We start from the raw sequence: 27,868 nt of genomic DNA on the forward strand, positions 1-27,868 counted from the left end.
GACCCTGAGCCAGCACTGTGCCCTTGTGGTCAAGAAGGCCAACGGTATCCTGGGCTGCATTAAAAGGAGTGTGACCAGCAGATCAAGGGAGGTTATCCTCCCCCTCTACTCTGCCCTAGTGAGACCACATCTGGAGTATTGTGTCCAGTTCTGGGCTCCCCAGTTTAAGAAGGACAGGGAACAGCTTGAGCAAGTCCAGCACAGAGCTACAAATATGATCGGGGGACTGGAGCACCTCCCTTATGAGGAAAGGCTGAGAGACTTGGGTTTGTTCAGCCTGGACAAGAGAAGACTGAGGGGGGATCTCATCAATACCTATAAATATCTAAAGGGTGGGTGTCAAGAGGATGGAACTGGACTCTTTTCAGTGGTGCCCAGCGACAGGCCAAGGGGCAATGGGCACAAGTTGGAACACAGGAAGTTCCACCTAAACATGAAAAAAAATCTTCTTCCCTGTGAGGGTGCCAGCGCAGTGGCACAGGCTGCCCAGGGAGGTTGTGGAGTCTCCTTCCCTGGAGACATTCAAACTCTGCCTGGACACAGTCCTGTGCCCCCTGCTCTGGGTGTCCCTGCTCAAGCAGGGGGGTTGGAAAAGATGATCTCCAGGGGTCCCTTCCAACCCCTGCCATTCTGTGATTCTGTGAAAGCTCTCTGCAGCAAACAGATACAGACCATGTATTAAATTAACCTCAATTGTTCTGTTAAGCTGTGTATATCAGGAAGATCCTATTAGCTTCACACCCATCAGAGTAAATTGAAATATTTTGTCATAGCTTCACCAAAACGCTGTTAATAATAAGTCCAGGTCTTGCCTACCAGTGTATATCTGTCTAATCATTCCAAAGTTGTGGTAGGCATACAAAAATCCAGGGGGACAAATACTGCAAAAGAAATAAGAGGTATCACATCCTAAGTTTTTACTTCCCATCAGTGATGCTTCTGTACTGATTCCTTCCATGAAAAATGTGTGTAATAAAATTGTGAAGTGCTGCTCTACTGAGTCAAAATGCCAGTGTGTTATACTTCTTTTCTGCATAAGGCAGGCAAAGTAATATTACAGCTGCCTTCTTGTGATGGCTACATTATCAATGCACTAAGCAAATAATATGAAATTGTAATATTTCCCTTATTCTGCAATGTGAGAATACTATTTTTATTATCTGAAAACAAGAAAAGACAGATCAACATTTTGCTCTTTCCACGGGCAATACTCCATCAACTTTAAACCAGTACAAAGGTCACACAGAGGATTTTAAATTAAAAAAATTATCTAAAAAGCTTAAAAATATAAAAATCTTGAGTCAGTGTAAAGTAAACAACTACACTTATTTTCAATCCTGATCATTAGAAGAGCTATTGAAAGTGCAAATAATAAAAGACTTTTTTTTTTTACATTTTCAAACATAAAACCACAACCCTCTTGGATCCTGATATATTATCCAAAAAGGAATATACACAAAGTCTGCAAGCACCATAAGACCACCTAGCTCTTTTGAGACTGAAAGTCTTACAGTTCTTTAAAATAAAAAACAGATTATATAGCAGAAAGATACAATCTTAGATCCCAAGATAATTCATAAGAAAGTTTTGGTTTAGCATGCTGTAATCCCCAGTAGGAAAGTTAAAATGTTAACTATTCATTGTTAATACCTACAACTGGATTGCAGAGAAGAGGGGAAAAAAAAGTTTTCCTGTTCCACATTGTTCTTCAGGATTAAAAATGTTTCCCACATATTCCCGTGAATTTAGCATCTTGTTTGACGACAGCAGAGTGCAACGCATATTGCCAAACTGCCATCCAGATTGAGCTTGGAGTTGAGTGCTTGAAAATATCTTGAAATAACCCTTCCTTTTGACATTGTTCTCTGGATAATCTGCCTGCTGGTTTTCTCACCTGAATCAGTTTTCAACTGCGGACAGCCCACTACTTTCAACAGTTATATTAAAATACCAATAGTGCAGTTAGTGAAGTACCTACACAGATAGGTACAGACACATCCCAGGATTGAGATTTATTGAGGTACTTAATCCAGCTAGGTACTTGATGTACATCTCTGATTCTAGCATGAAATGGTTCCTATGGTTACAAACATGTTACTAACTAAAATAAGGCTAAGGACTGGTCTCAGACCCCAAGCAGGACACATAGCTGTACTAGTGCTACATAACTCTGGGGCCCCTCTGTGCCCTGTGGTGACCTGTGGCCCTGGACATTATTATTTTATTTTCTCAATTCAAAGTGTCTAAAGCAGTGTTGGGGCTTTCTTGCTAGTCATCACAGTAGTTCTTCCCCAGCATTAAACCAAAAGGTTGTGCATCACACTGCAGGGCATAGCATAATGGAATCCACCACTGTTAGAGGATGCAGAGGCCACCCTGACATCCCATGCCCTGAGAAAACAACAAAGCGGTTAACACTTTAACCACGGCCACTTGCCCTGGGGAGCATTTCCTCAGGCAGGCATCTCAGAGCTGCAACAGGCAAAGGGGTTCACATGGACAGAATAATAATGACAGCACTGAGCTATACCTTGTGTTCAGCTACAATTACAATTGGCGACGCCTGCATTTGGTCAATCATGTGCAGCACAAAGTACTATAGCAGACATTTGTTGTCAGTATGGGACACAGAGGGAGAAACTCACCAGATATTAGGTGCTTAATGATATTTTCCATTTTACCTTGTTTTCTCTCTTGACCTTCACCTTAGCTGTGTCATCCTTTGGACATTTTCACACAAAATGAGGCCCGGTCCAGGAACAATGCCTGGACATCTTGGGTCTGCACCCAGCACAGTCCTATTGGTTGCACGTGTCTGATAACCTTCAGTTTCACTCCCCTACTTCTTTCCACTTCTAGTCTTTCTATCTTTTCACTGTCAGTTTTGTACCTCTTTTCCCCCTCCTCCTCTCCCATTTCTTCTCTTAGAGAAGCAGCTGTAAAGCTCCACATAGATGAAAGAAACAGATTTGCTCACTCATCTGGTTACTACATTTCACATTGTGGGAAATAGCACTGTGTTTTTGGCAAGTTAAGCACTTTATACATGGCCATGATTAATTAGAAAATTCCTTCGGTTGGAGGCTTTACATACTGACTATCACACTACCATAGCACTATTTTCCCAGCTGCTGCAGACAGTGAGCTACGGCAGAGGGAATAACACGCTTCCCCTTCTCCTGGCATCAGCACTCCTGCTTCAATTCTCTTTCAGCTAGTGAAACAGTCAGAAACTGGAGCAAGCAACACAGGAGAAATGGGGAGCTGGTGTCAAATCTGTTGTCATGCTAAGAGAAAGCTCTTCCTCTTTGGCAAAAATGGCAATAATAATACTTGTCACTAGACCACGTGCCACTCACTGTCTTGGAGATAGCCACCTTCCCAAACACTGAGGTCCACATCTCCACAGCTTGATAGCTGATACATAACAGTGTATTGTCATGCTTCCCAGGGACTAAATAATGTATTGGTAACCCTTAAGGGAAGTAAAAACTTTAGTTTCAATTTAGGTGTGGGGGGAAGCAAGTTTAATTCCCCTTACACTCATATTATTATTTCACCTTACATATTCTTTTTGGAAAGTATGTATATGATTTTTAAATCTTCTCAGTTTACTACCCTAATCCAACCATCATCTTCTGCATCACACAGAACAAGGTACAGATTTATCAGTTGAAAGTCACACTCAAAAGAGTCTTTTTCTTTTGTAATATGCCCTGCTTCAAGCTACTGCAGGTAGATAGTAGCTCCTGGGGAAGGGATGTGCATTTTTTCCACTGCATAGGTGCTACAGCTTAGTCTGAAAACCAACAATTCAAAGTCACTGGTAACACACATTACTGGAGGTAATCTGTCAATGTATCATCAGAATAACACCACTGTTCTTAAAATTAGGTTTTATCCATTCTCAATAATCTGTGTAGCCCAAAGCAACAGAAAAAAGCTTAAAGCACATGGCATACAGTGAAAAAATCTGGGGAGAATAATACACAATTAAGTCTTATATATCTTCTTTAATTGTTAATTGGGGGCAGGCTGAGGGAAGGTTGGTATTTAGTTGATGAAAACAGCTGCTTCAAATGAACTATTTGAATTTATCACAGATTCTTTGCAACCTGAGGTGGAAGGACCCCTGTAAGCACCTTGGAGTACATTCTGCAAGTTCAAATCGCAATGGCTCCCTCCTAATGGAGCTCTGTTTGTTGCTTTCTCTTCCCCTTTCACAGAAAATTTCAACAGAAAGATTAGCTTTTCAGCATTGGCTCTAATTGAACAGCTACTTATTAGCTTCACGGCAATGGAGGAGCAGCTGATTACAAGAACGCGTGGTATACTGATTGGGAGACTGCTATATCTGAAGCTACAAGTAACAAAGATTGCTGATAGATGAATTGAGGGAAATATGCTAGCCTCTTAAAAGTGTACAGTGTTTCACTGGCAAAAATATCACTTTGGTGAATAAATTGTACTATTAAAATTAATAAAGAATTGTTATGCATACATAATTTCTTAAAAATCCAAACCATATGCTTTTAAAATTTATAGATGAAAGAAAAAAAAAAACTATTGTCTTTTCTAAAATGTATATGTATAAAATAATGCTATTATGTCAGGATCAGATTTGCTCACAGTTGGCAGAATATGTTTTCTGACTGTTTAGATATTGCTTATCTCAAGACACCTTGCAATCTGGCACCTTTAAAGATAATTTAAGTATATAATAACTCTAGTATTTCAAGAAAATGTCCCTGAAGCTATGACTTTTATTAGAAAATAAGAAATTAATAAAACCAAAGGAATTATTTTTAAATAAGAAAGTTGGGGAGTTACAAAAATGCTGAATACCAAAGATTTAATAATATACTTCTAGGCAACAAAGAAAAGTAATTTTTTATAATGATGCATAATTACAAAGGGTTTTATCTGGGACATGGCAAGGGTTCCTTTCCTCCCCAACAAAAAGATAATTCTTTTCCCAGATATGGTCTCTTCCACAAAGGATTCTCATTCTTGAGCCCTGTGTAGAGCAGGTAGGAACTTGCTCTTTATTTAGCATTTTGATAGCGAGTCATAGAATCATAGAATAGTTTGGGTTGGAAGAGACCTTTAAAGGTCATCTAGTCCCCTGCAATGAGCAGGGACATCTTCAACGAGACCAGTTTTCTCAGAGCTCCATCCAACCTTGAATATTTCCAAGGATGGGGTCCACAACTTCTCTGGGCAACCTCTTCCAGTGTTTCATCACCCTCATGGTAAAAAATTTCCTCCTTATATCCATTCTAAATCTACCCTCTTTTCATTTAAAGTCATTATGCCTTGTCCTATTGCAAGAAGCCCTACTAAAAAGTTTGTTCCCATCTTTCCTATAAGCCTCATTTAAGTACTGGAAGGCCAAAATAAGGTCTCTCTTCGGAGCCTTCTCTTCTCCAGGCTGAACAACCCCAATTCTTTCAGCATTTCTTCACAGGGGAGATGCTCCATCCCTCCAACCATTTTTGTGGCCCTCCTCTGGACCCACTCCAACAGGTCCATGTCTTTCCTGTGCTGAGCCAGATGCAGCACTCCAGGTGGGGTCCCACCACAGCAGAGCAGAGGGGCAGAATCACCTCCCTCAACCTGCTGGCCGCGCTGCTTTTGATGCAGCCCAGGATATAGCTGGCTTTCTGGGCTGTAAGAACACATTGCTGGCTTATATCCAGCTTTTCGTCTACCAGTGTGAAGAAGAGGAGGAGCAATAAGAACATGAGCCAACTTCTCACCTGTACAGCTCATGCATTTCAGTAGCCTATTGGGGACAACTTGGGAGTGGATATTGTTTATTTTATAGGCTTTTTGTCTCTCTTTGAAGTACTAACTTTGACCAGACAAGTAGGAAGATCACTCACCCATGATACACAGCTCACAATGCTTATTATTAATTTTTTTAATGGATATTTATATATTTATTTTAGGTAACGATGCCTTCCCACAAGACAAAATTCAACATTAATTATTTAAAATTTACAATTTTAAGGCACATCTATAGCTAGGAGAGGAAAGCTTCCCTGTCTGCATGTTAACACTGCCCATTTTCAGTGGCTTACCTTCCCTAAGAGCATTTGTGGCACCTGAGATAATATTCTAGCTATGTGAATGGAAGCGCATGTAGTGTAAACTGAGGTGACCCAAAAGTGTCCTATCTTTTTTGTCTGGTGGAAAATAAAGTCTTTTTGTCTCTTTGATGCAGAAGTATATATTCAATAGATTTATTTACCAGGTGCAGAAGACCCCTTGCGGCACCTTCTCTAGTACAAGAAGGTAGGAAAAGAATATTCTTGATGGCTTCCTGAAACATCTTACTTTGTGGTGTCACAGGAAACATCTCTGCATTTTAGGGACTGAGTTCATTGCTTTATTTCTCTTGCTCTCAGCATCAAATCTCTAAGGGTGCAGAAAGCCCCAGCTGTTGTACAACAGCACTGTAATTAAAATGCGTATCTCATACCAAGCAAATATATAGAAGGCAAAAATCTTAATTCTCTTAGAAAATAGTTAGGTAGCATTACCTCTAAAACAGCTCAAAAACACTTTAGTTCTTAATACTGAGAAAGACTTTGGCCCCTAGAGCTGTGAATAGGCAGGCTGAGCATGCCTTGTGCTAAATGGGCATGGAAGTCTCTCAAAACCAAGTGGCTGCACAAAAGCCAACTTCCTAAGTGAAGTGTCTTCTCTGACCTTTCTATCAGATGGGATTCAAGAGATGTGGTACAATCCACTGAGAGGAGGACTGTCACTTCTCTCTTTTTAATAAAATCCTACTCCTAAAATTAATTTTCCCCAGAACAAGGCAAGTCAGTACAAGTGGTACTCCTCTTGCCCAAATTAGGTACCTATTATGAAGTTCTCTACCACTGAGTCACTCTGGACTCCCCTTTTACTCAAAAGAGACTAGCAAACTTTGGGGGGTTGCAATGTATCTGTTCTATTGTAGACAAATACAATAGTCTTTAGAAGGGCTAGTCTTTCTCCACAGATTACAAATGGGGCCAAGTTATATCAACCATATAAGAAGTTGTCCTCCCCATGCCAAACAGGCACCATGCACACAGGTTCAGAGATATCATAGAGCATATTGAAACATCTGTTGCATGGTCAGTGGAAGCCTGGATCCTAAGTATTCTGCAGCCAAAAGTGAAAAAAACATCAGTCCCAGGGAAGAAACTGTTATATTCAACTATCTTTGTACAAAGCTTGCTAAGAAATTATATTTAGTTAATTATTTCTTACCTTGTAAAGAAATTGTGACCATTTGGGGATCATTATCAAGTTTCACTAGTCAAACAGAAGCCTGAGACAATGATGAAAACTTCAAAACAACTCAACAGAAAGGCATAAAACATGAAGACAAAATGGTACCAGCCATTGAAAGAGCTTTACTAAGACTTGTAGAGACTACTGAGGTGAGCAATCTAAAAAAGGCATAGATTTAGCCCTACTGAACTATAGAAATTATACACCAGGGAAATTTAGGGTTGGAAGAGCCAAAGAGGCAAGGTGGAAAGAACATGGAAAGTTCTTCTACTCTTGATGAAATGTCCTTCACCGACCATAGACCAGGAAAAGATTGCTGAAAAAAATCCAGCAGAATAAAACCGGCAGTGAGGGAATGCACCAGTGCACTATGCCTGTCATAAGGGAAACCTGGGATATTTCTAAAACTAAGTCGTGAACTCAGCACCTTAAGCAGATGTTATCTGCTGCGATACAGAACACCTTGGTATTCAAGCCTATGGCTATAAATGATGCAAAATATCACTATAAATTTTTAAAGATATTTAATAATTCATGTCAACACCTCAACCTTAGCACCAGAAAAACATCCATTTCTAAAAGTCAGAAAATATTGCAACTAAACATAAAATTATTAGTAAAAAATTAACATTCAGAGACTGAAGGAAAGTGGGCACTTCCCTCCTGAGGACAACATTGTAGTAGGCACTATTCAGTTTCTGTTTAGCACATATTCAATGTAGCGATAATAAAAATGTTTTCACACTCACACTTACCAACAATTTCACTCGGCTCCTTATTGTAAAGTTTCTTGTTCCAGTAAAGAAGTCTGAGAAAAGGAAAGGAGACCAGAACAACGAGACAGATGCCAACGAACATATGCCCTGTGAAGGCTGCGAAATCCAAACCCTGGAAATAAAATAAAAAATCTGTTATTTTCCACTATTACCTACAGGTAAAAGTATCCAACTACCTGCACCTTAGCAATCAATAATAAATATAAAGCAGTACAGTAAGTTCCAAGTACAGTATATGCTGTATTTCATCAAAGCACATTACAATTTAATTCAGAGAATGAAAAAATATCATTATGAGTTATTCTGAAATATATTTAGTGTTCCTGACACAGACAGAAATAAAACCCAAAACACAACACCAAACTGAATCATTAACTTTCACTTTCATCACTTAAATCAGTGTAAATTCATTTTAAATCACATTGAATCACAGAAATAGTTAAATTTTAATGACCAGCTTTTGTTTTAAACTGATGGCAACATGGGTTTTTACAATAATTCTATCCGAACCAGGGTTTCATCTAAATTCACAAATATTCTTCAATAATGAAAATATTATATGTCAATATTCTGTTTATTTTTCTACCTGCTTAATAAATGGACACATTTCTTTACATTTTTGAATAATGGAACCCTTCAGTGAAGGGGTTCTCAAAAAGATTAGGCAGAATATATTAAAAAGCTGCTGTTTTAAGCAATGAGAATGAATAGTGACAACCCACCCTAAAACTTTGAAGTTAGCTGTGCTTTGAGTAGCACATCGGACTAGATGACCTCCAGGGCCCCTTTCAACAGAATTATTCCCTATTATAGACACTACAGTGGATCAGGATTGGCCTTTGGGCTGGGATTTTCTGAAGTAGTCATGACTAGCCTGTCCAAAAGAAGTTGTCCATGAAGTTCCAATGAGGATGGCATCCAAGTGCTCTGGTATCAAGGACCTGTCTTATAGTCACAGAGCAGAACTGGTGATCCCAGCAGAACAGCTCTGTGATACTTGGAAGACAGCATGGTCCAAGCCCCTGACAGTTCAGGTTGTTCAAATCAAATTTTTAGATCATCCACTGATTTTCCAGAGACTCTAGGAAGTCATGGAATGACCCTGTGCACACCTCTATGTCTCTACAAGGATAATAGGAACTTGCCTTTTACCAAATACTTCTGTGCTACCGATAGACCCTTCTGTAATACCAAGAGAAATTAAAAACAGCTATATTGCCTCCTTCTAAAAGAATTTATGTGGAAATGTCCCAGCTGAAATGCCTCTGGTTCAAAAAAAAGGAAAAAAAAGTTTCTTCATTGCTCCACAGGGCATAATAAAAAATACACGACACAAGAAACTGATTAAAGTCACAAACAACATTCGTGGCCAGACGAAGATTAGTGCTCTTTTGCAAAAAAATCCATAGTTTGCAGACAGTTAAATAAATCTCAAACATAAATATGCAGACCTGGGATTAGAATTTGATCCTATGAAAAATACAGTTTTCAGCTTCATAAGCTAAAGAAAATCACCCTTAGCTGCTATTTAATTGTAGATTCTTTACCTTTTCTACTCTCCAGCCACTAAAAGGTGAAACTGTATGCCTGTTCATTTGCTAGCCTTTCATTATAACTCAGCTACCACCATTTCCTTTATGAAGGTAGAAAGAAGACTCTTCAGGAATTGGAATAATATTATTTTAAGAATAAAAGTCTATTTTTATAAATAGAAAGATTGGCCTCTGGGCATCAAGTCAAGATTCAGAGCTACAGGACACATTTCTATGAAGGATGAAATCAACATTCTTAACTCTAGGAAATTCACAAATAGCAATGAAAAAAAAAATAAAATTCTTCAAAGGCTCAATGTTTGTAAGACCTGCCCCTAAAGTGTATAAAGTCTATACCCAAAATGTATATTTCCTTAAGTACAGTATTTTAAAACTGACAATAAATCTGATTTATATATGGGTTACCTCTAAGATTACAGCCAAAAAGAAAAATCAGAAAATTTTGGCCAAGAAAAATCAGAATCCTTAAAAGCACAATGAACTGGCCTTAGTTTGGAAAATGCTCAGGGATTGACAATGTGCCATTAAACAGTTCAGGAAGTATGGAAAATAAGTATTCTGTTTTGTATGGTCTCTAAAATTACCTAAGAAGAGGTAGGAAGCTGGAAGGAATTGAGCTGTAAAACCAGCTAAAATAGCAATGCCTAAATCTGACTGGAAGAAAATGTTATCCTCTGAAAAACTAAATGACTGGGAAACAGCTAGCTGAGGAGCAATAAAGTAATTAGAGGTGGTCAGAATATACCCAACCCTGAATTACCAGAACAAGGAAAATTACTTTTGCTTTCAACTTAGTCATTATAAGAGCAGTGGACATGAAGCTTTTCTTCGGCTGGCATCAAAGTGCCCACATCATGAAGAAGGATGCCAGCTACCGGGCATCGTATGCCAGCAGAAATTCTCTGCAGAAATACTCAGGCATAAAGCTAATTGCTAATGTAGGAAATCAAAAAGAGGAACAGGAACCTGAAGAATCCTTGGAAATTCTGAACTTTAAATATGTGATATTTCCATCATATGTTAATGGAACTTCAATTTAGGGAAGTGGTTTATTGCAAAAAACTGCAAAGATTTACAGTCTCTTGCTTCTAGGTTTTGAATATCACACCAATTTCAGAGCAAAACAATTGTGCTTTCCTGCTGAAATGCACAATATAGAAGTTTCTCAAACAAACAAAAAAAAACCAGGACAGAAATGGGCCGCTTGAAACTCACAAAACTAATTTCTCTATGAAAAGGAAAATCACATCAACCTAGAATGCAAACTAAAATGTTGAGGTCAAGAAGAAGGTCTCAGGTCTGACTGAGAGTTGAAAGGAATTTAAATGAGTTGGAGATCACAATACTATTTAAAAAAAAAAAATCAGGATTAACACAGCTTCGTGAGATAAAAGCTGACATAGATGAGCCTTAAAAGTGATTTGGAGTCACCATCACAAGAGAAAAAAAAAAAGCCTAATAGATTTTTTGTCATCTTATCCAGGAGCTTACCCAAACTTTTCCAAGAGCTGAAATTCAGGATTTTGTTAAACTTCATAATATCACCCCATTGATCTTTCTTATCTCTGAGATCCCTGGAGAAAAAAAAAACCATGCTGCTCTGCTGTGACTGCAGAACAGCCTTCAATTCAGCTGAAACAAATACTTTTCTAACATGGAGCATGCTAATTTCAGACAAGAGCTTGCGTGACAGTAATGCCTGTGACAGTGCAATGCTGAATTCAATTATCTTCCCATCCCTCGTTCCCAGCTTTCCTCCCCATTTCCTCTTTGCATTGATCCATAAAATCCAGCGAGTTAAAATGAATCCTGACGAACACTAGTCTTGGACAACTTGTACCCTGTAGCTATGAGGAGGCTGAGGACTACCAAGTGCACTTCTTTTTATGGCTGGTATCAGAGGGGTTCAAGGTGAAAAACAGTGTACTGCCCACCCTGATGCTTTTGTCTGGGTGCTCAGCACTGGCCTCTCTGCAACACACAGGATATGCTTCCAGGCATGGAGCAGGCAGATTTCACACCTGACACTACTGGCAAATTCTGGAGAATTTTAAGAGGCTAAAGGTTTACATTGTACCACAAATATGAACAACTGCAGCAGAGGATACCAAGATGGGGCACAGTTACTTCATCAGTTGCTCCTGCTCCCTCTCCCACATCTTAGAAAGGGCATGCAACAACTCCACAGAGCCTACATTCATGTCTGTATGGCCGTGGATAACACATTTTATACCTTCTGAGTCCTCTGCACTGCTGGGGCCAGGATTCAGCATTGTAAAAACACTTTGAAGTGCTCCACATGTCTGCTGCATACAACAAAATGTAATTTTCATAAAGATTTTTTTTCCTGCACAATAGACTGAAATAGAATGGATATGCACAACAGGCAAGAAATACTTTTTTTCACAGGAGATTTCAGTCCATCAGATAAATACAATACATGCTTCAAATGTCCCTTCTTGGGGCTATACTGATTGTACTAAATTTCTCCCATTCCCCAGTCGACAGAAAATCTAAAGATTTTGTTTAAGCAAGACAACAGCCTAAAGGTTCCACTGCCATCAGATTCAGAGATGAAACAGAGTGGGCATCTTTCCTTGGTTTGTAGTTTTAAATGCAAAGTCAAATATATCAATTTCATATTAGGAGGAATTATCATATAGTTTTCCCAAAATAATAATTTTTCTGTCATCATGGGGATTTTTTTACTGCTTTTGGAGGTGTGAAATTAACTTCTAGCAATTCAGACCTTTAAAAAGGAAATCTGCCGTCTTAGAGCAAAGAGAAAGCAAGAACTATAGCTAGGTGTGGCAATACGGAGAGTAGCAAATACTGTGCTTCTAGACAGAATTCCCTTTACTTAATATTTTAAAAATAATAAAATGAGGAAAAGCAAGAGTAATTTATTTCTACACTGGTTTAAACATCCCTTCTGGCTGAGTGACTGAGATCTATGTTGTCTCAGAAGGAACTGCTCATGACATCGCTGAGCCAGAAATCACTGATGGCCTAACACAGTTATGTGAAAATAATGCTTATCTGAGACAATGACAAGCCTACATTTTTGTCTTGCACTATACTCTTTAACAATTACTACATGTAGAGATAGGAAACGATCTGAAATCAGCCATAAACCCATAAATTTTATTTCATATACCTTACCTAGGATTTAATTTTTTATTTGAGGAAAGGAATCAATGAAACATTGACAGAAAGGGCAAGAGTTTTACAAATTGATTAAAAGTTTTAATAGCCTTGTATCCAGGAAACTAAAAAAAATAGCCTAGTAAACTATAGGAATCCATTTCACAATCTGCCAGTGCTTGAAATACCTTTATAGATTCATATATAGAACTTTCTTCCATTTTTCAGAATAACCTATTCATAAATTTTTGTTATCACAAGGTTTCATGAAATATAACTAACTAGTACCACATCATGCTAAATTTCTGCATGGAGGCTGAAAGTCTCTAAAAAGGCAGAGCAGGATAACCTGATCCTGTCCATTTGCAAGGGAATTGCTGTTAAATGGCAGGAATAACTCTGAGTGGGACACTGAAAACCCAAAATCCTCAGCAAACATCAGATTAACAGTACAAACTTTATCACATATTAACAAAGACACTAAATAAGAGGATATAATCCAGTAGCTAGCACATGCTAAAACTGGCTCTGTTATTATCATTACCTCTTGGACAGATTGAAGCTAGATACACTAGCGCACACTATGTTCACACCATCGTCTTGCTCTGGAGACCTATTTAACATCCATTCTCTAAAGAGTTTTTGTAATCACAGCCTAAACTTAGAGAACAAGCAATAAGATTTCAAAGACGTGGCTGTAGACACTTGTGCAGACACTTGTGAAGTTCACAGATGTAGAAGACTTAATGTTCAACCTTTCTGAAAGCAATGACCCTTTCAAACCTATTTATGCCCTATTGTGCATATAAAAATGTAGTTCCGAAAGTCCAAAGCACATACCTCTTCAAGATATGAATATAATTTTGCTAACAATGGCCAGTCAGTAGCAGTACTCTGAGGTAATAAAAGATAAAATTAAATTTTTTTATTCACTGAATGAGTTTTCCATTTGCTCTTAATGAAATCTTTTATTTTCCTTGAACAAGAAAGAGTACAACAAATCTTCCTCCCCTATTATGCAAATGTTCCACTGATTCCAGGCATGATGGTAAGGAAAATGTCAGTATTATAAATTATCCACTGCTACAAAGAGAAAATCCTTTTGGCATCCATTTGTATCTCAGGACAAATAAACAGACTTATTCCTAGATTTTAATGAAGTAAAATGTAACAAAAAGCTTATTTATTCAAACATACTTTAAATAAAACATTCTTAAGATGACGTGAGTTTTCCCCAGAACCTAGGGAGAAAAATCTCTCCAGCACTATAGTAAACAAAGAGTAAAGCATTTCTAATGCTATAACCCAATAACTGCACCCAAAGTAACAAGGCTGCACTTCATTTTCTATTGATTTAGAATCCAAGGTTTCCTAAGAAACTGTGAGCTTGCATAATACCTTACTAGGCTGCTTTTAGAGGTTGATGTACAATAGTAAAAGTTCAGGAAGATTGGTAAAATTCTCCTTCTGATGGCACCTAGTAAAATAGAAAAACCAATCATCTACATCGTGCAATACACTATTCAGCCTCCTACAGGGGCATTTGTCCAAGTACACCCGTACTTACTATGCAAAAATAACACTGGAGAAGAAGTGCAAAAGGGATGATGAAAAGGAGAATTTCAATGACAATATGAAGGAGAAAATTTTCCTAGAATGGCAAAACCATGACCATAATGGTAACAAGAAGTAAAACCCAGACATTTTGTGTAGAAAACATCATAATAGACACTATAAAAATACTGCATGACCTCCTATTTCCAAAATGCATTCAAGAACTTTTGTCTGTAAAACACTTAAAAAAAAATTTTTTTACCTAGTGCAAATACAGCAGACACCATGCATTTTAGAGGCAGGTTTGGAGTTGATCATATAACCCTTCCTCACAGCAGCCTTTGCTAGAAGTAGTTTCAGAAACAAGATAACAATGTCTGTGTTTCTTCTTCTGAATAAAAGAGGGCACACTCTCTTGTTCTTTCGATTAAGAATCGATATATTAGTTCAACAGAATAGACTGTAAGAGGCCAAATGGTCCAGCTCCCTGCCTGCCCTCACTCTTGGCTTTATCCAGTTATTCCTGCCAGCAGTCTCCCAGGCAAATCTTTACAGGGCGTGAGCCCTAAGCAGTGAGGACATAAGCCAGTCCATGCTACTCAGCCTCAGAGCCAAGGATAGGTCTTTGACCCTCTTTTATTTATGTATATATAGATAGATATAATGCATGAGAATACAGGAAAGAAGAAGCCCAAGTCCCATGGTCCTGTGTTGAATCTGATCTATTTTATTATGTCCATATTTCTGTGATGCAACAAGAGATCTGAAAACAATCCAGCGTGAAAACACTTGGAAAGTTTTTGTGCTTGTTTCAAATACAGAATTTGCTATAATGTCACATTTGCTAGGATATTTATACATCTGAGTCCTCCTAAAATTATCAGTATCTCATTCAAGAGAAATATAAAATTGTTTCCTTTCAATGTGATTGCTTAATTGCTTCCCATGTTTATAGCTGCTTCTAAAAGTTCTACATAGATGATGAGTTTCTGAGTATTTAGGAGAATGACCTGCATGGCAGGTGCTAATTATTCTCTTTTAGAAAAGAACTTTTAAAAGGTTACACAGATTTATTATTTAAAATATAAAATTTAGCTATCAAGTCCTCAGCCAGGAATATTACAGAGTCTCCAAAGTCATCATCCAAACAAACTAATTGCAGCATATTTCAAATATTTTGAAGGTAAACATCCAATTTATTAAATACTATGAACTTTTAAAGACATTTTCCAACCTGGACAGTACTTAATTAATTTGAGTGTATTCAGTTAATTAGAAGAGATCCCTTTTTTAGTACAGCAATAGAAACAAAATTGACTCCAAAATAAAAAACCCTGAAATGTTATATTACAATTCCCTCATCCCCCCTTGCACAGGTATCTTCACACTAGCCCATACAGTACATTGAATTCCTTTAAATTTCTGTTGTGGGGTTGGGGTTATGACACTTGGCCAAAACAGAAAACACATGCCTGGTGTCCTTACAGATGTGCCTGTAACATTACTGCCCCTTCCATCATGCTGCTTGTTGGTGGTCATGCAGGGGCAGAAGGAAAGCAGAGCTGCCCCACCCCAGGAGGGGCTGCCCCACCCCAGGAGGGGCTGCCCCTTGCATCCTGAGCAGACTGCCGTCCTGCTGCCCCTACTGCACCAGAAATGGGTGATACACCAAGGGATACTGTGGAGCACAGTATCAGAGGCAGAAGTGAGCCTTGATGCCCTCCTGTTCAGGGGTGGCAGGGATAGCTGAAAGCGTGGAAAATTCATACAAATGCCAGCTCCATGCAGAAGCTGAAGGCTGCAAACGTGAACGCCTGTCAGCAGCAGTTCTGCCTGTCCACAGGGCAGAGAGGGACATGCGGGTCGGAGGAGATGGTGGGATTGGCGTGGTGTCTGGAGTCCTGCAGTCCCACCCAACACCAGCCACTGTAGCCTTCTTTTTGGCACCGGTCACCCAGCAGAATGAAACAATAGAAGAGCCAAGTGTTGGAAGTTAAAATCTGCCATTACAGCCTGGGGTTACCAAAAAGTTGGCAGGAGGTAGGAGCCAGCTACAGTCCATGCTTCATGTGAGGAGTCCCGGCTCTCCTCTCACAACCCCGTATCCCCTTGGACTGCAGCTGAAGGACCAAGTCTCTGCTGCAGTGGTCGTGTGTGACATGGGGGCAATGCAGCCTCTTATGTCATGTTTTTTTGTATATGGACAATTATTTCTGGTCTGAAATTTCTGAAAAGGAATTGAATTATCTCAATATATCTAACTTTTGACAGAAAGCCTATTCTGAAAAAGAAGTTTGAATTTTCATCTTCATTTTCATGTTTTTCTTTTATTCCAACTTGCTACCCTCTCTTTACATCCCTCTATTGTTCTGCTTCCTTCTTCACTTTGTCATTGACAAGGAAATCCTCCCCACCACCACCAAAAAAAAAGGAAACCAGTATTCTCAGCCCATATCAAAAAGTCTATTCTTCATCACAATTTTGTCCCCAAAAGATCACTCTGTTCTGTCTAATCATCCTACTAAGAAAGAAATAATGTGGCAGAAAAAGTGGATTATGTTCTGTTTATGTGGCAGTCTGGGGGAAGAGAAGGTTCAACACTGCATAAGTCGACACCAGCACTTAATTTTAGTAGCTAAGCAGCTTGCAGTACATACCTTCTTTCTCAGCTCCTGCTTTGAAACAATAATCACATTTGGAGGATCCCCAACAGCTGTGGCAGCCCCCCCAATATTTGTGAAGATCACTTCTGCAATCAGGACATGCCTAGGATCAAGATTTAGTACTTCGCAGAGCCTGTGGTGTAAAGAGATTGAAATTAACCTCTTACCCTATGATTAAGTTACCTTAAATCTTAAAACGTACAAAATTTACAATATACAGTCATTTCACTGAAAAATTGTAGGATTTTAAACATAATATTTTTGTGTGTGCATATTATTAAAGTTTTAATTCTGCTACATTATATGTGCTATAGTAATTATATCAATATAAATGCAAAAATGTTAGATTTTTAAACATTTATAATGCAATAATTAATGGTTACAAATTTGATGCATTTTTAAAAGTGTTTAATGAAAAGTAATCAACTATTACAAGAGTTGGACTACACAGAAAATCACATTTCAAATTTTCAGCTTCATGCAACTTTTTAAACCATGGTCTCCAGGCTGCACTAACCTATGGAAAACTACCCTGGCAACCACAGGCTTTGCACCCAGCATCAATTATTAACTTTACAGTGGGGAGCAGTGGTAGAGGATTGCACACGCAACCTGTTAGCCATGAATCATCTATTAGATACCTCAGCTTTCAGCCTAGGTTTATCTGGTTTATTCTGTTCCTATTTTTTCCCTTCTCTAAAGCTTGACCATGAGTATTTCTACTTGTAATGCAACAAAAGTAGAAAATGCACATTACTTGTTATTAAAAATATCCCAAAATGTTTTTAGCAGTTGAAAAATATTTAATGCTTCTTTAGTAAAGTGCTGCTTTAATAAGAAAAATTAAAATACGTCTTTAATAAGAAGCATCTTAAAGTGCTCTGGCAAATACTGGGATTGACTCAGTAACCTCATGATCCATTTCAACTCAGAGCCCACTTACACACAGCAATCTTCACACAGATTACTTCAAATTGCACAAATTACTTTTACGCACAGATCCACGCAATCTGCTCATCCCTGAAGCACGTGTTTGACTTCAAACTTTGCCCATGGTATTAAAGGCTGAAAGTTAAGGTCACACTTAAGAACTTTGGAATAAGGAATGACTGTGTTCCTGCTCACGGCTTATCAAAACACTGTTCCAGATTGTAAAGATTGAGGCCACTCTTAAACTATCACCCCCTCTACCTAATATGGGATGGGGGAAGAGTGGCAAGCAAGAATGTTTTCTCAGGATTGCTTTCACTGTAGTGCTGTCACACATTTCCCTGAAGGTAGAGTTCTGAAGAAAAAGAGACTGAACTCTACTGTTCAGTCTAAGTCTGTATTATTAAAACCTATATTTCAAAGAGAAAACAGTGTATTGCACAAAAGCTTAACTTGATAGACTTACACTGTCACCACGAGTGTCAATTTAAAACTCAGAAAAAACACTTTCAGATGACACGTGTCAGCACATAAAAACTCCAGAACAAAATATACTGTTTCCCCAACAGCATAAAATTATACAGTTAAAGGGTAATTTGTAGTACAACTGGCCCAATCGCATCAACTGTGGTTAAAGACCACAATTCTACTTGTAATTTTAACTTCATTACTCCTTGATTTCTGAATGTTTCAAAATATAACCTTAACTTTCCTTTAGTAATCCTTTCTTTTTGATGGGCCTAGTGATACTTGAAAAAAGAACCTCTGACATATGCCAAGAAAGACCAAGCGCAAAGTCCAAAACCATCAGGATGTGTTAGCTATGTAGCAGGATCAAACCTCTTCAGTTTACCTATCCTGGTAATATTAATGCCCCATGTGAACAACCATTAGCTTTTTCCAGTTTTCAATAACAAAGTATCTTGAAAATAAACTATAGCTAAAAAGACGTAGTTATTAAATTTTTTTATCAGCTTACTACAAAATGCAGAGTGAAAAAAGTATCACGTTTATATGCCCTATTAATGGAAATATAAATCCTTATATTCATAGAGTCAGTAGGATTATCTGTAAGCTTTATCTCCATGGCAATGACAGCACAGTGCAACATAGTGAAGCTGTAGACAAGGGCTGAATACAATGGCAGTAATATTAAAAAAAAAGAAAACAGAAAACAAACAAAAAAAAGAAACATAAAAATAACCCCAGAATGAAACTTTTAGAAATAGGTGATAATTTGGCTCTACTAAGCGAGGTAAAATTTTATTTTACCTTTGATAGTGATTCAAATATAAATTTTTCCTGCATACTGAGTTTCCCCTTCTTCAGTGTTACAAACTCATTTAGTATGAAAAAAAGTACGCAAGTGTTACCCCTATCTGCAAGAAAGGCTTGAGGGAAGATCTGGATAGGCTGGAGGAGTGGGCCAGCAAGAACCTTATGAAGTTCAACAAGGAGAAGTGTAAGATCATGCACCTGGGAAAACATAATCCGGGAGTGCAGCACAGACTGGGATCCACCTGGCTGGAGAGCAGCTCTGTGGAAAGGGACCTGGGGTCCTGGTGGACAGGAAGCTCAACATGAGCGAACAGTGTGCTGCTGCAGACAAGAAGGCCAACAGGATGCTGGGTTGCATCAAAAAGGGCATCGCCAGCAGAGATAAAGCAGTCATTATCCTGCTCATCAGGCCACACCTGGAGTACTGTGTACAGTTCTGGTCCCCGCTATACAAAAAGGATGTGGTCAGGCTGGAAAGGGTCCAGAGAAGGGCCACAAAGATGATCAAAGGACTGGGAAGCCTGCCATATGAGGACAGACTAGTTGAACTGGGTTTGTTCAGCCTTGAGAAAAGGAGGCTCAGAGGGGATCTCATCACCATGTACCAGTACTTAAGGGGCAGACACAAAGAAGATGGAGACTCCCTTTTTACATGGAGTCACATGGAGAGGACAAGGGGGAATGGACACAAGTTGCTCTTGGGGAGATTCCGATTGGACACCAGAGGGAAATTTTTCACAGTGAGGACAGTCACCCATTGGAATAATCTCCCCAGGGAAGGGGTTGACTCAGCCACGTTGGACACCTTCAAGAGTCGTCTGGACAGGTTGCTGGGCCATCTTGTCTCGACTGTGCTCTTCCTAGAAAGGTTGGACTAGATGGTCCCTGAGGTCCCTTCCAGCCTGTGATTCTGTGATATACTTTTAGTATAAAACTCCAGTACTTAAAGGATGGCTACAAAGACAGAGGATCTTCTTTTCACAAGGAGCCACATGGAGAAGACAAAGGGCAACAAGTACAAGTTTCACTGGGGGACATTTCATCTCAACATAAGAAAATATTTTTTTTTAATTGGAGAAACCTCTCCAGGGACATGGCAGAGTTCCCATAGCTGGAGCTTTTCAAGACTTGACTGAACAGGGTTCTAGATAATATCACCTAGGCTCCCTTTCCCATGAATTGTTGAACCTGTCTTTTGAAATCCCTTCCAACCTGGGCTATTCTATGATTCTTTGAAAACAGAATAAATGCTACAGTAGCTCTGCCTGTGAACAGTAGTTCATGATGCATTGATGTCTGGATTTCAGTCCATTCCTAATTACAGTTAATTCAAAATATTCCACAAATATCTGCTAAAGAAAACTTGGTGTTTAACAGTTCTAGTGTCACTTACTGCTAGACGTGAAATTATTCATTGGACTAAGGCAAAGTGATCTCTTTAAAATATAATTGGACAGAAGACAAATGGAGCTTTCATTCACCAGCTGTTTCCCAGTCTAGAATAAATTCCACTTGCAAAATTGGTTTTTACTGATTTAGACTACATTTTAAAGTGGGAGCATATCTTAATAGAATTTTGTGTACTTTAATGTGATAATGACTGCAAGCATTACATCACTCAGGGTCATTTTAAAAACACACTCGGTCTTTCTGAAACTGAACAGGATTAACCAGATTTGCCTGACCAGACACAGGTTAAATTCAGGTTAAACAGTTAATTTATAATCACACATTGATTAAATGTAGTTGCAAATCACATATTATTAATTTACAGAAATCTGAAATAATTTAATTCACCTTTCTGTATTTAAATTTCCAAATATCTGATCTCAATTTGTGGAATTAACCAGTGGCTGTACCAATGCCATGATCACCAGCAGGAAAAAAAATTCAGTCTCCTATTCCAAATCAAAGCTTTCAGTCAAAATTTTGACATCTTTTTAGTTTATTTGTCACTAGTATTAAAGGGATAACAACTTCACTAAAATATAAATTACTATACAAAATTTTATATAGGTTTTAGCCAGGAAGGGACAAGGCAGCTTTAATTTAAAAATTCTCCCTGCTTACAGGGAAAAAAATTAATCTACAAGGGAGAAATTAGTGCAATGTGCTATTGCAGTTCAGATACAGAGACAAACCAGGATAGTTCGCTGCCAAGGCAGTATAACAGGCTTCAGATATGGGCTCACTATTAACACAAAGGGAAAAGGCAACCAATCCCTTTGAAAATGTTAGCTCTTTACCCTACTACAATAGGAATATTCCAAGTTTTCATTTCCATTTAGATAATCAAAAAAAGTCCAAACAAGCATTTTGCACACATGTCTACTACTGATTGCTGGCTATAAAAGACCAAGTCCAAAACCATAACAATAAAGTACCTTATGGTTACTGGAGTAAAAAGCAGCATAGTGGTAACGTTGTCCAAAAATGCAGAGAGAATTGCAGCGATGAGGCACAGAAATGTAATCATGGCCCACACCTTGCCTCTAGAGAATCGATAAGCCTAATAAAACCAAACAAATAGAAACAAAATTAAGGGACTACATCACTCCAGCTTAGTTTTCAAAAAATGATAGATAAAACAACTTCACCAAAGATGAGGCAGCAGGGAGCTCAGAGCATTTATTACTCCATGCACCTCTGACAACACCCTCTCCAATATTAATTAATTTAGCAAGAAAACATTTTGTGGAATTGGGCAAACATTTCCATTATGCAGAGGAAGGAACAAGTCTGAAGAGACGCCATGCTCTGTTGCCAGGCATGAAAGGGGTCTATGGCAGGACCAGGGCTGAGCCCCCATCTTCTGCCTGTGTGCCCATGTAGACTGATGTGGTTCAGGCTTCCCACCCCCTCCACACGCTGGGACACCTTCCCCATCTGCAGAGCAGTACTGCCGGGCACAGTACACAGTCTGAGCATCTATGCAGGCAGCAGTTGTGTCCACCCATGCTTTGCTTGGGGTCCTGTGCTCAAAGCAGTCCTCCTTGTCACTTTTGTTTTCTTTCTTTCCACCCTTCCCAAGAAAATTAAGCTTTGCAGCAGGTGAACGAGTCCCTCAGTATGGGTAATACTTGCTTTACAACCAATCCAGCAGAATTACCGTTTTCTTGTAAGCTTTGGTTCTCCTACTGTGCAAAGGTCTGCGGCCATTTTTCATGTGTGACTGTAAAGCTAACGATAGCTCCCATATTTCCCCTCTCCCACTGCCAGGCATAAAACACAGATTTAAGTTACAGCGGAACTGCAGTCCTGGGGAAGTCAGTAGAATAACTCACCTTTATATTGTCCATATGTTTGTGTACCCTACTGGGAGCCCTTACCTTTCTCCTATAGAAACAGAGTTGCCTTAAGAGATCCCTAATCTCATCCCTAAGAAATTTTTCAAAATTACAAGTTGACCACTGTCATTTCTAATGCGACAAGCACACACCGCCCTAAGAAAGGTTCATCAAAGATAGTGCTTGGTGTAACAGATCTCATTAAATACTAACTTGATTAACCCAGTAATAACTAAAAGTACCAAAACAAGCCTACCTTTACTGCACAGTAGTCAAAGAATCCAGTCTCTGAAAATATGGCCACCAAAATCATCTACCAAAAGATGAAGAAAAAGATAATACCTTGCCACTGAATTATTACACAAAAACAAAGCGATATAGTTTGTGATCCTGACAAAAGTCCTTCTTGTCGGTCACAGCTCTAAGAATCTGATGACCATCATACTAGGATATCCACTACAGCTGCCAGATATTTCTTGTTAATGCATCATATGGTGAAATTTAGTTCTCAACATAAACAGCCTGTAAATGTCATACTAGTCATGTTGAATTTCATTTGCAGTGACTGACTGGGCATCATACATTGAGTACTCAGTGTATCTCTTATTTGGTTAATCAAGAAAAACCAGTAAGTGTGCCTGCTTTCTGCAGTAATGCTCTACAGAGTGCAGAAGATAGAGGCTCCAGGAATTACTTGCATTTTCCCACACTTCTGGGAGGCTTCCTGTCCTTCCATCTTTGCTCCCAACAGATCTTTTTTTTTGCTTTCTTTTACTGTGGGGAAGGCAGGGAGCAGGGAGCTGTGTTAGTAAATAAGAAAAACTCAGAATGGCAACATATAATTGTAATTTTGTCTCTGTATATTTTATATTTTTTGTTAGAGTTTAATAGTACTTGGACAACTCTTTTTACCATTATAACAACATAGGTAAGTGATTAAAATAATATATAATTATAATCTAATCAGCTATTTCTCCTCTATTTCTGGTTTGCCTTTTTTTGCCTCTAAACATAGCACTGACTAAGACAAAGAAAATCACTTCTCCAGTAGAGTGTGTTTGGGGAAGGTTTTGAGTAAACAAGATTAACAAGATAAATGAGAGTGATAATACTTGGTACTTAAACAGGTCTTTCCACTTATAGACCTCAAGGATGTTTTTAGTATGTTGTCAACATGATTTTATAAATTAAAAAAAAAATAAAGATGGATCGTTTTCAAAAGACTTCTTCAGAGGTCTGATCATCCTCCTTTTTGAGAAGTCCCTTGAGGCCCAAATTTTCATCATAACATGTCTCAGAAAAGTACAGTTAACAAAATGTTTAAAAGGGAAACATCTCTATATTGAATGTGATCATTCTAGCACATTTAGAGCAAAAGATACATTTTAGGTACCATTCCAAACAGCAGTGCCAGTGTCTCATAATCAATCCACTCCACCACTTTGACCATACTTGGCCTCTGCAATCAAAAAATACAGTTACCAGCGAATGCTACAAAACATGTGACTTGTGATTAGCTATGAAATATAAACTCCACTTAATTGATAAACCATTTAAATAAGCTATGATGGAAATTAATAAGTGTTCCTACAAGGTACACAAAAAGGACTCTTTACTATTATTATTACTACTATCATTATTATTATTACTAATTTAAAGTGCTGCTGGCATCCTAAGTGGGTCATTATCAAAAGCCTACATTAGGCTATTGATTTTATCTAGTTGTTCCTTATGTAGCATTACAGAAATGAAAGATAACCGAATTATATGGTACACCCCAGTTTCCTTTTTCATAAGAGAACAAAAGCATGCTGCTTCACCTGTGAATACACTGAAGGGAATTTAAGGGAACATAGCAATGAAATGGTGACCAGTTACGAGAAAAACAGAGAAAATCAGTCAGTGGTTTCACTGAATATCAACTAGGAGTAAGCAGGGGGGTGGAGGGGAGAAGGAATGGGAAGTGTAATTATTTATGGTAGTCTAAGACAGTGTATTTCCATTTAGGTTTGCTTGATAACCTAACATTACTGAAAATAACAGTGTTAAAGTAACTCTCAAATGAGCTGAAAATGGTTGTACTCAGCTTCCTGCAAATCAGAATTAAATAGCATCAACTGACTTTTTTCTACTCTTGTCTATGAGCTAGGCTGACTTTTCCCCAAGATGCTTCCCCATCCCAATATCTGTTTTACCATCTCTCTCTTAAAAAACACTGCTCTGTCATGTGCCCAGTCACAACAGAGCAAACACAGAACTCTATGATATCATACCCAGAAACAAACTGAGCACTTAAAGTTTGATTACTTACCTCCCCAACAGTTGCTAAGGTGGCTAAAGCTGCCAAAGAGCCCAGCATCGCTGCAAGAGTCCTGTGAACAATCTGCAAGAAAGGGTAAGAATTGACCAGAGACTCCTTTAAACATGTCCTTATTATTAAAAAGGGGGAGGGAAAAGGATAAATAATTCCTGCAGTTGATTCTTTTCTTGGTTGTTTGGGGTTTTTTTCCCTTATTCGACCCCACCCCACTTCAGACAGACCTAACCAGAGAATGGCTGATTACATTGCCTCACTACAGGATGTTATTAAAAAAAAAAAAAAAAAAAAAGCCATGTCTGTGCAAAACCCTGCTAGGAAGTCTTCAGCTCTGATCTCAAGGCAGAGAAGGGATTTCAGTCCCAGTTTCTTATATTTGCCAACAGGTGATCCACAGAAGGAAAGCAATTAATTTTCCCTAACTTCAGGACTAGAAAGCCTCATCCCACAACCCACGGGAAGAAGGTGCATGCCCAGAAGATAATCCACCCCATTCTTTATAGGTGATTGTTCATCTCCAGTGTCTGCAAAGCATTTCCCAAGCAAATAGCTCAGACCTGGGGCGGATGCATCCTACAGATATACAGACATATTTAACTTTGAGTTTCCAGGTCCAGCTTGTGGTCTGGGGCACAGATAGACCTGTCAAGCCTGTGCACCTGCTTTCTGTATCATTTTTTTTTTCATCAGCATTTTCTCTACAAAGAAAGACGGACATATACTTTTTTCTACAAGAAAGCCATATACTTCAGCTAAAATCTGCTGGACACCTTTGATGCATTCTCTTCAGTTCCTCAAAAGCTGCTTTCAAGAGTGAATAGGCTAACCCAGCCTTGAACAGTGCTTCTCCTCCATCTGCAATATTTCTCTAGCATACAAGCAATGCATCTGAAAACAGCATCCAGTCCTCTGACCACAACACAGACGTTCATTTAATACTGCAGCAATTACTACAGTATATGGACATTTGTCCACATCTATGTATCTAATGAATAGATTGCACTTAACATTCTCAAGAAGGTATAAAAACAAGCATGCCCTGAAAATGTGCTTTTTCCTCCAAGAGCTCATTTGTAGTTATTTAATCCACCATGTCTGGAAGATCACATACTGTGTGAAATAAATCAGTTAAAGTAAGAATGTAACTAATGAAAATCACATTATAAAAGACTGAATCTAATTAACAGCATTTACTATTAATGTGTTTGAATATTATTTAGACACAAGCCAGAATTATTTCTAAGAAAGAAATAAGGCCTTCTAGAAATATTTCATTTGCTGCTAATTTCATTAGAAATATTTTGCTGATAAGAAACAATAGGATGTGGACACCTCAAGGCCCTCCTGCCTGCTTGTAAAGGAAAAGAAAAAATGAAAAATTCAGCCTTGGTTTTTCTCCTTGAACATAAATTTTTAACAGTAATGGTAAACAACTACACAATTTACCAAATTACTAGAAAAATAAATATATAAATTACTAATTTAGGAGTCAAAAGAAACACCATTCTCATTCTCCTATGTTGTTTTTTTTTTGTGCACTGGAGAATAACTTATTCATAGTGATAAAGCATGAGATCAGACCAAGGTCCTAATGACCTAAAAGTACATAGCACAGATTACAGCTTCCACCAGCTCCCACAGAAATGTGTGTGATAAGTCACTATTTCATCTTTGATTTCCAGATACAGTGTTGATATGAAATCACACATATGGCCCTCGTGATTCTGCAAAGGTGGGGAGCGTTCGGTAACATTCAATAGTTCTTGTGGCTGATGATGGGGTGCAGCCATTAGGCCTTAATGTTCTCTCCAATAAAAGACACAAAGCAGAGGTGTCAGTTAGGGAAGGAGATCAGCTTCCTACCAGGGCAAAGTAGGTTCAAGGGTAAGCTACTGGGGAATGCTCAGCCATCCTCATGCTGGAGGCTTTCTCCTCATCTAATCACCACGCACATTAAATAGCTCTTTTGCAGTTCTCAAAGATATGGGTTTGCTGAGATTTGATTGGCTTGAGATTTTTTGCATTTTGGCTGTCACCATTGTATACTTAATTGCATACACTGGGTTGACTGCATTTTCTTTTTCCAAGAGTTTGCTGTCACCTATGGGTGAAATTTGCTTTCATTTCTGCAGAAAGATGAGAAAAAATGCTGTACAAATGGAAACATCTGTCAGTTCCTTCATCCTGGTGATTTTTCAAGAAGGATATACAAAAACGTATCCTGAAGAATGAACGAAGACTATTCGGGTGCAAAGGTCTATTACAGAGAAACTTATCAAATGTACAACTCTTCACTGCAGCAAACTATCAAGTGGAAGTTATACAGTAACAAAAAGCCTAAAAAGTTCACTTATGTAAATTCTGAGACATGCAAATATGCAAAAGCTGAGATTTGGGGAGGTTTAGGAAAAAATAGATTACTCAAATTTTCTTTTCACATAAAGCAAACCCCAAACAAATAATATATTTGTAAAGGTATTTTTTAAAGCCAACAAATTGAGAAATTAAGAGATACAGGTTATAAGCTGTGACACTCTTTGAACCACAGTTCTGTCTAATGCATATTTGGAGGGCATTATATTAGGTAAAATTCCATTATTATTCTTTTGCAAAATAGTACAGACCTGACCCAAACCTTCTCAAAGCCTGGAAGGAGTATGAAAACATTTCAGAATGAATCTCAGAGTGTAGCTATAAACAAAAGCTTGTGTACAGAATTGAAAGAACTCAGAAATAAATTAACACAGAGATTAAACTCCAGGAAAGCTGAGAGGTTTGTTGGACTTTTGACTCTAAAGACGTTTTGAAAGATGAAGTGAGAAATCATCTGTATTCATCTGATCTGTCTTGTGCTTGAGAAAGTGCCTACCTTTGTGCTTTCTCTAGTAAGCAAAGGTTATTACAATAAAAGAACCCAGATTCATAACAAGTTTCTCTCTCAAATAGGAATTGCTTATAAGATGATAAACTTGAGTTGGCTGTATCAGCCTGACCGGCTAGAGTTTTCATTTTACAAACTACAGATGGAAGCAGAAGGAAACAATGGGCTAAAAGTTACTTCAGTAGCAAGGGTGAC

The 27,868-nt window shown here is 38.4% G+C and overlaps 1 protein-coding gene across 2 annotated transcripts in view; it reads right to left on the reverse strand.

Annotated features, from left to right (window-relative positions):
• The window catches only part of OCA2 (OCA2 melanosomal transmembrane protein), a 158,700-nt gene that overhangs the window by 100,703 nt on the left and 30,129 nt on the right, over positions 1–27,868 (reverse strand). The window contains exons 7-12 of one of the 2 annotated variants that reach the window (XM_075093642.1): positions 24,787–24,858; positions 23,869–23,934; positions 22,732–22,788; positions 21,573–21,697; positions 16,975–17,113; positions 8,046–8,178 (exon numbers count right to left, since the gene is read on the reverse strand). In XM_075093642.1, coding sequence (XP_074949743.1) covers positions 8,046–8,178; positions 16,975–17,113; positions 21,573–21,697; positions 22,732–22,788; positions 23,869–23,934; positions 24,787–24,858 — 592 coding nt within the window. The remainder of the gene's footprint in view (positions 1–8,045; positions 8,179–16,974; positions 17,114–21,572; positions 21,698–22,731; positions 22,789–23,868; positions 23,935–24,786; positions 24,859–27,868) is intronic. The other variant, XM_075093648.1, reaches the window with a different exon arrangement.

The sequence above is a fragment of the Phalacrocorax aristotelis genome, chromosome 1 (genome assembly GCF_949628215.1).
Source record: "Phalacrocorax aristotelis chromosome 1, bGulAri2.1, whole genome shotgun sequence".
Classification (NCBI taxonomy): domain Eukaryota; kingdom Metazoa; phylum Chordata; class Aves; order Suliformes; family Phalacrocoracidae; genus Phalacrocorax; species Phalacrocorax aristotelis.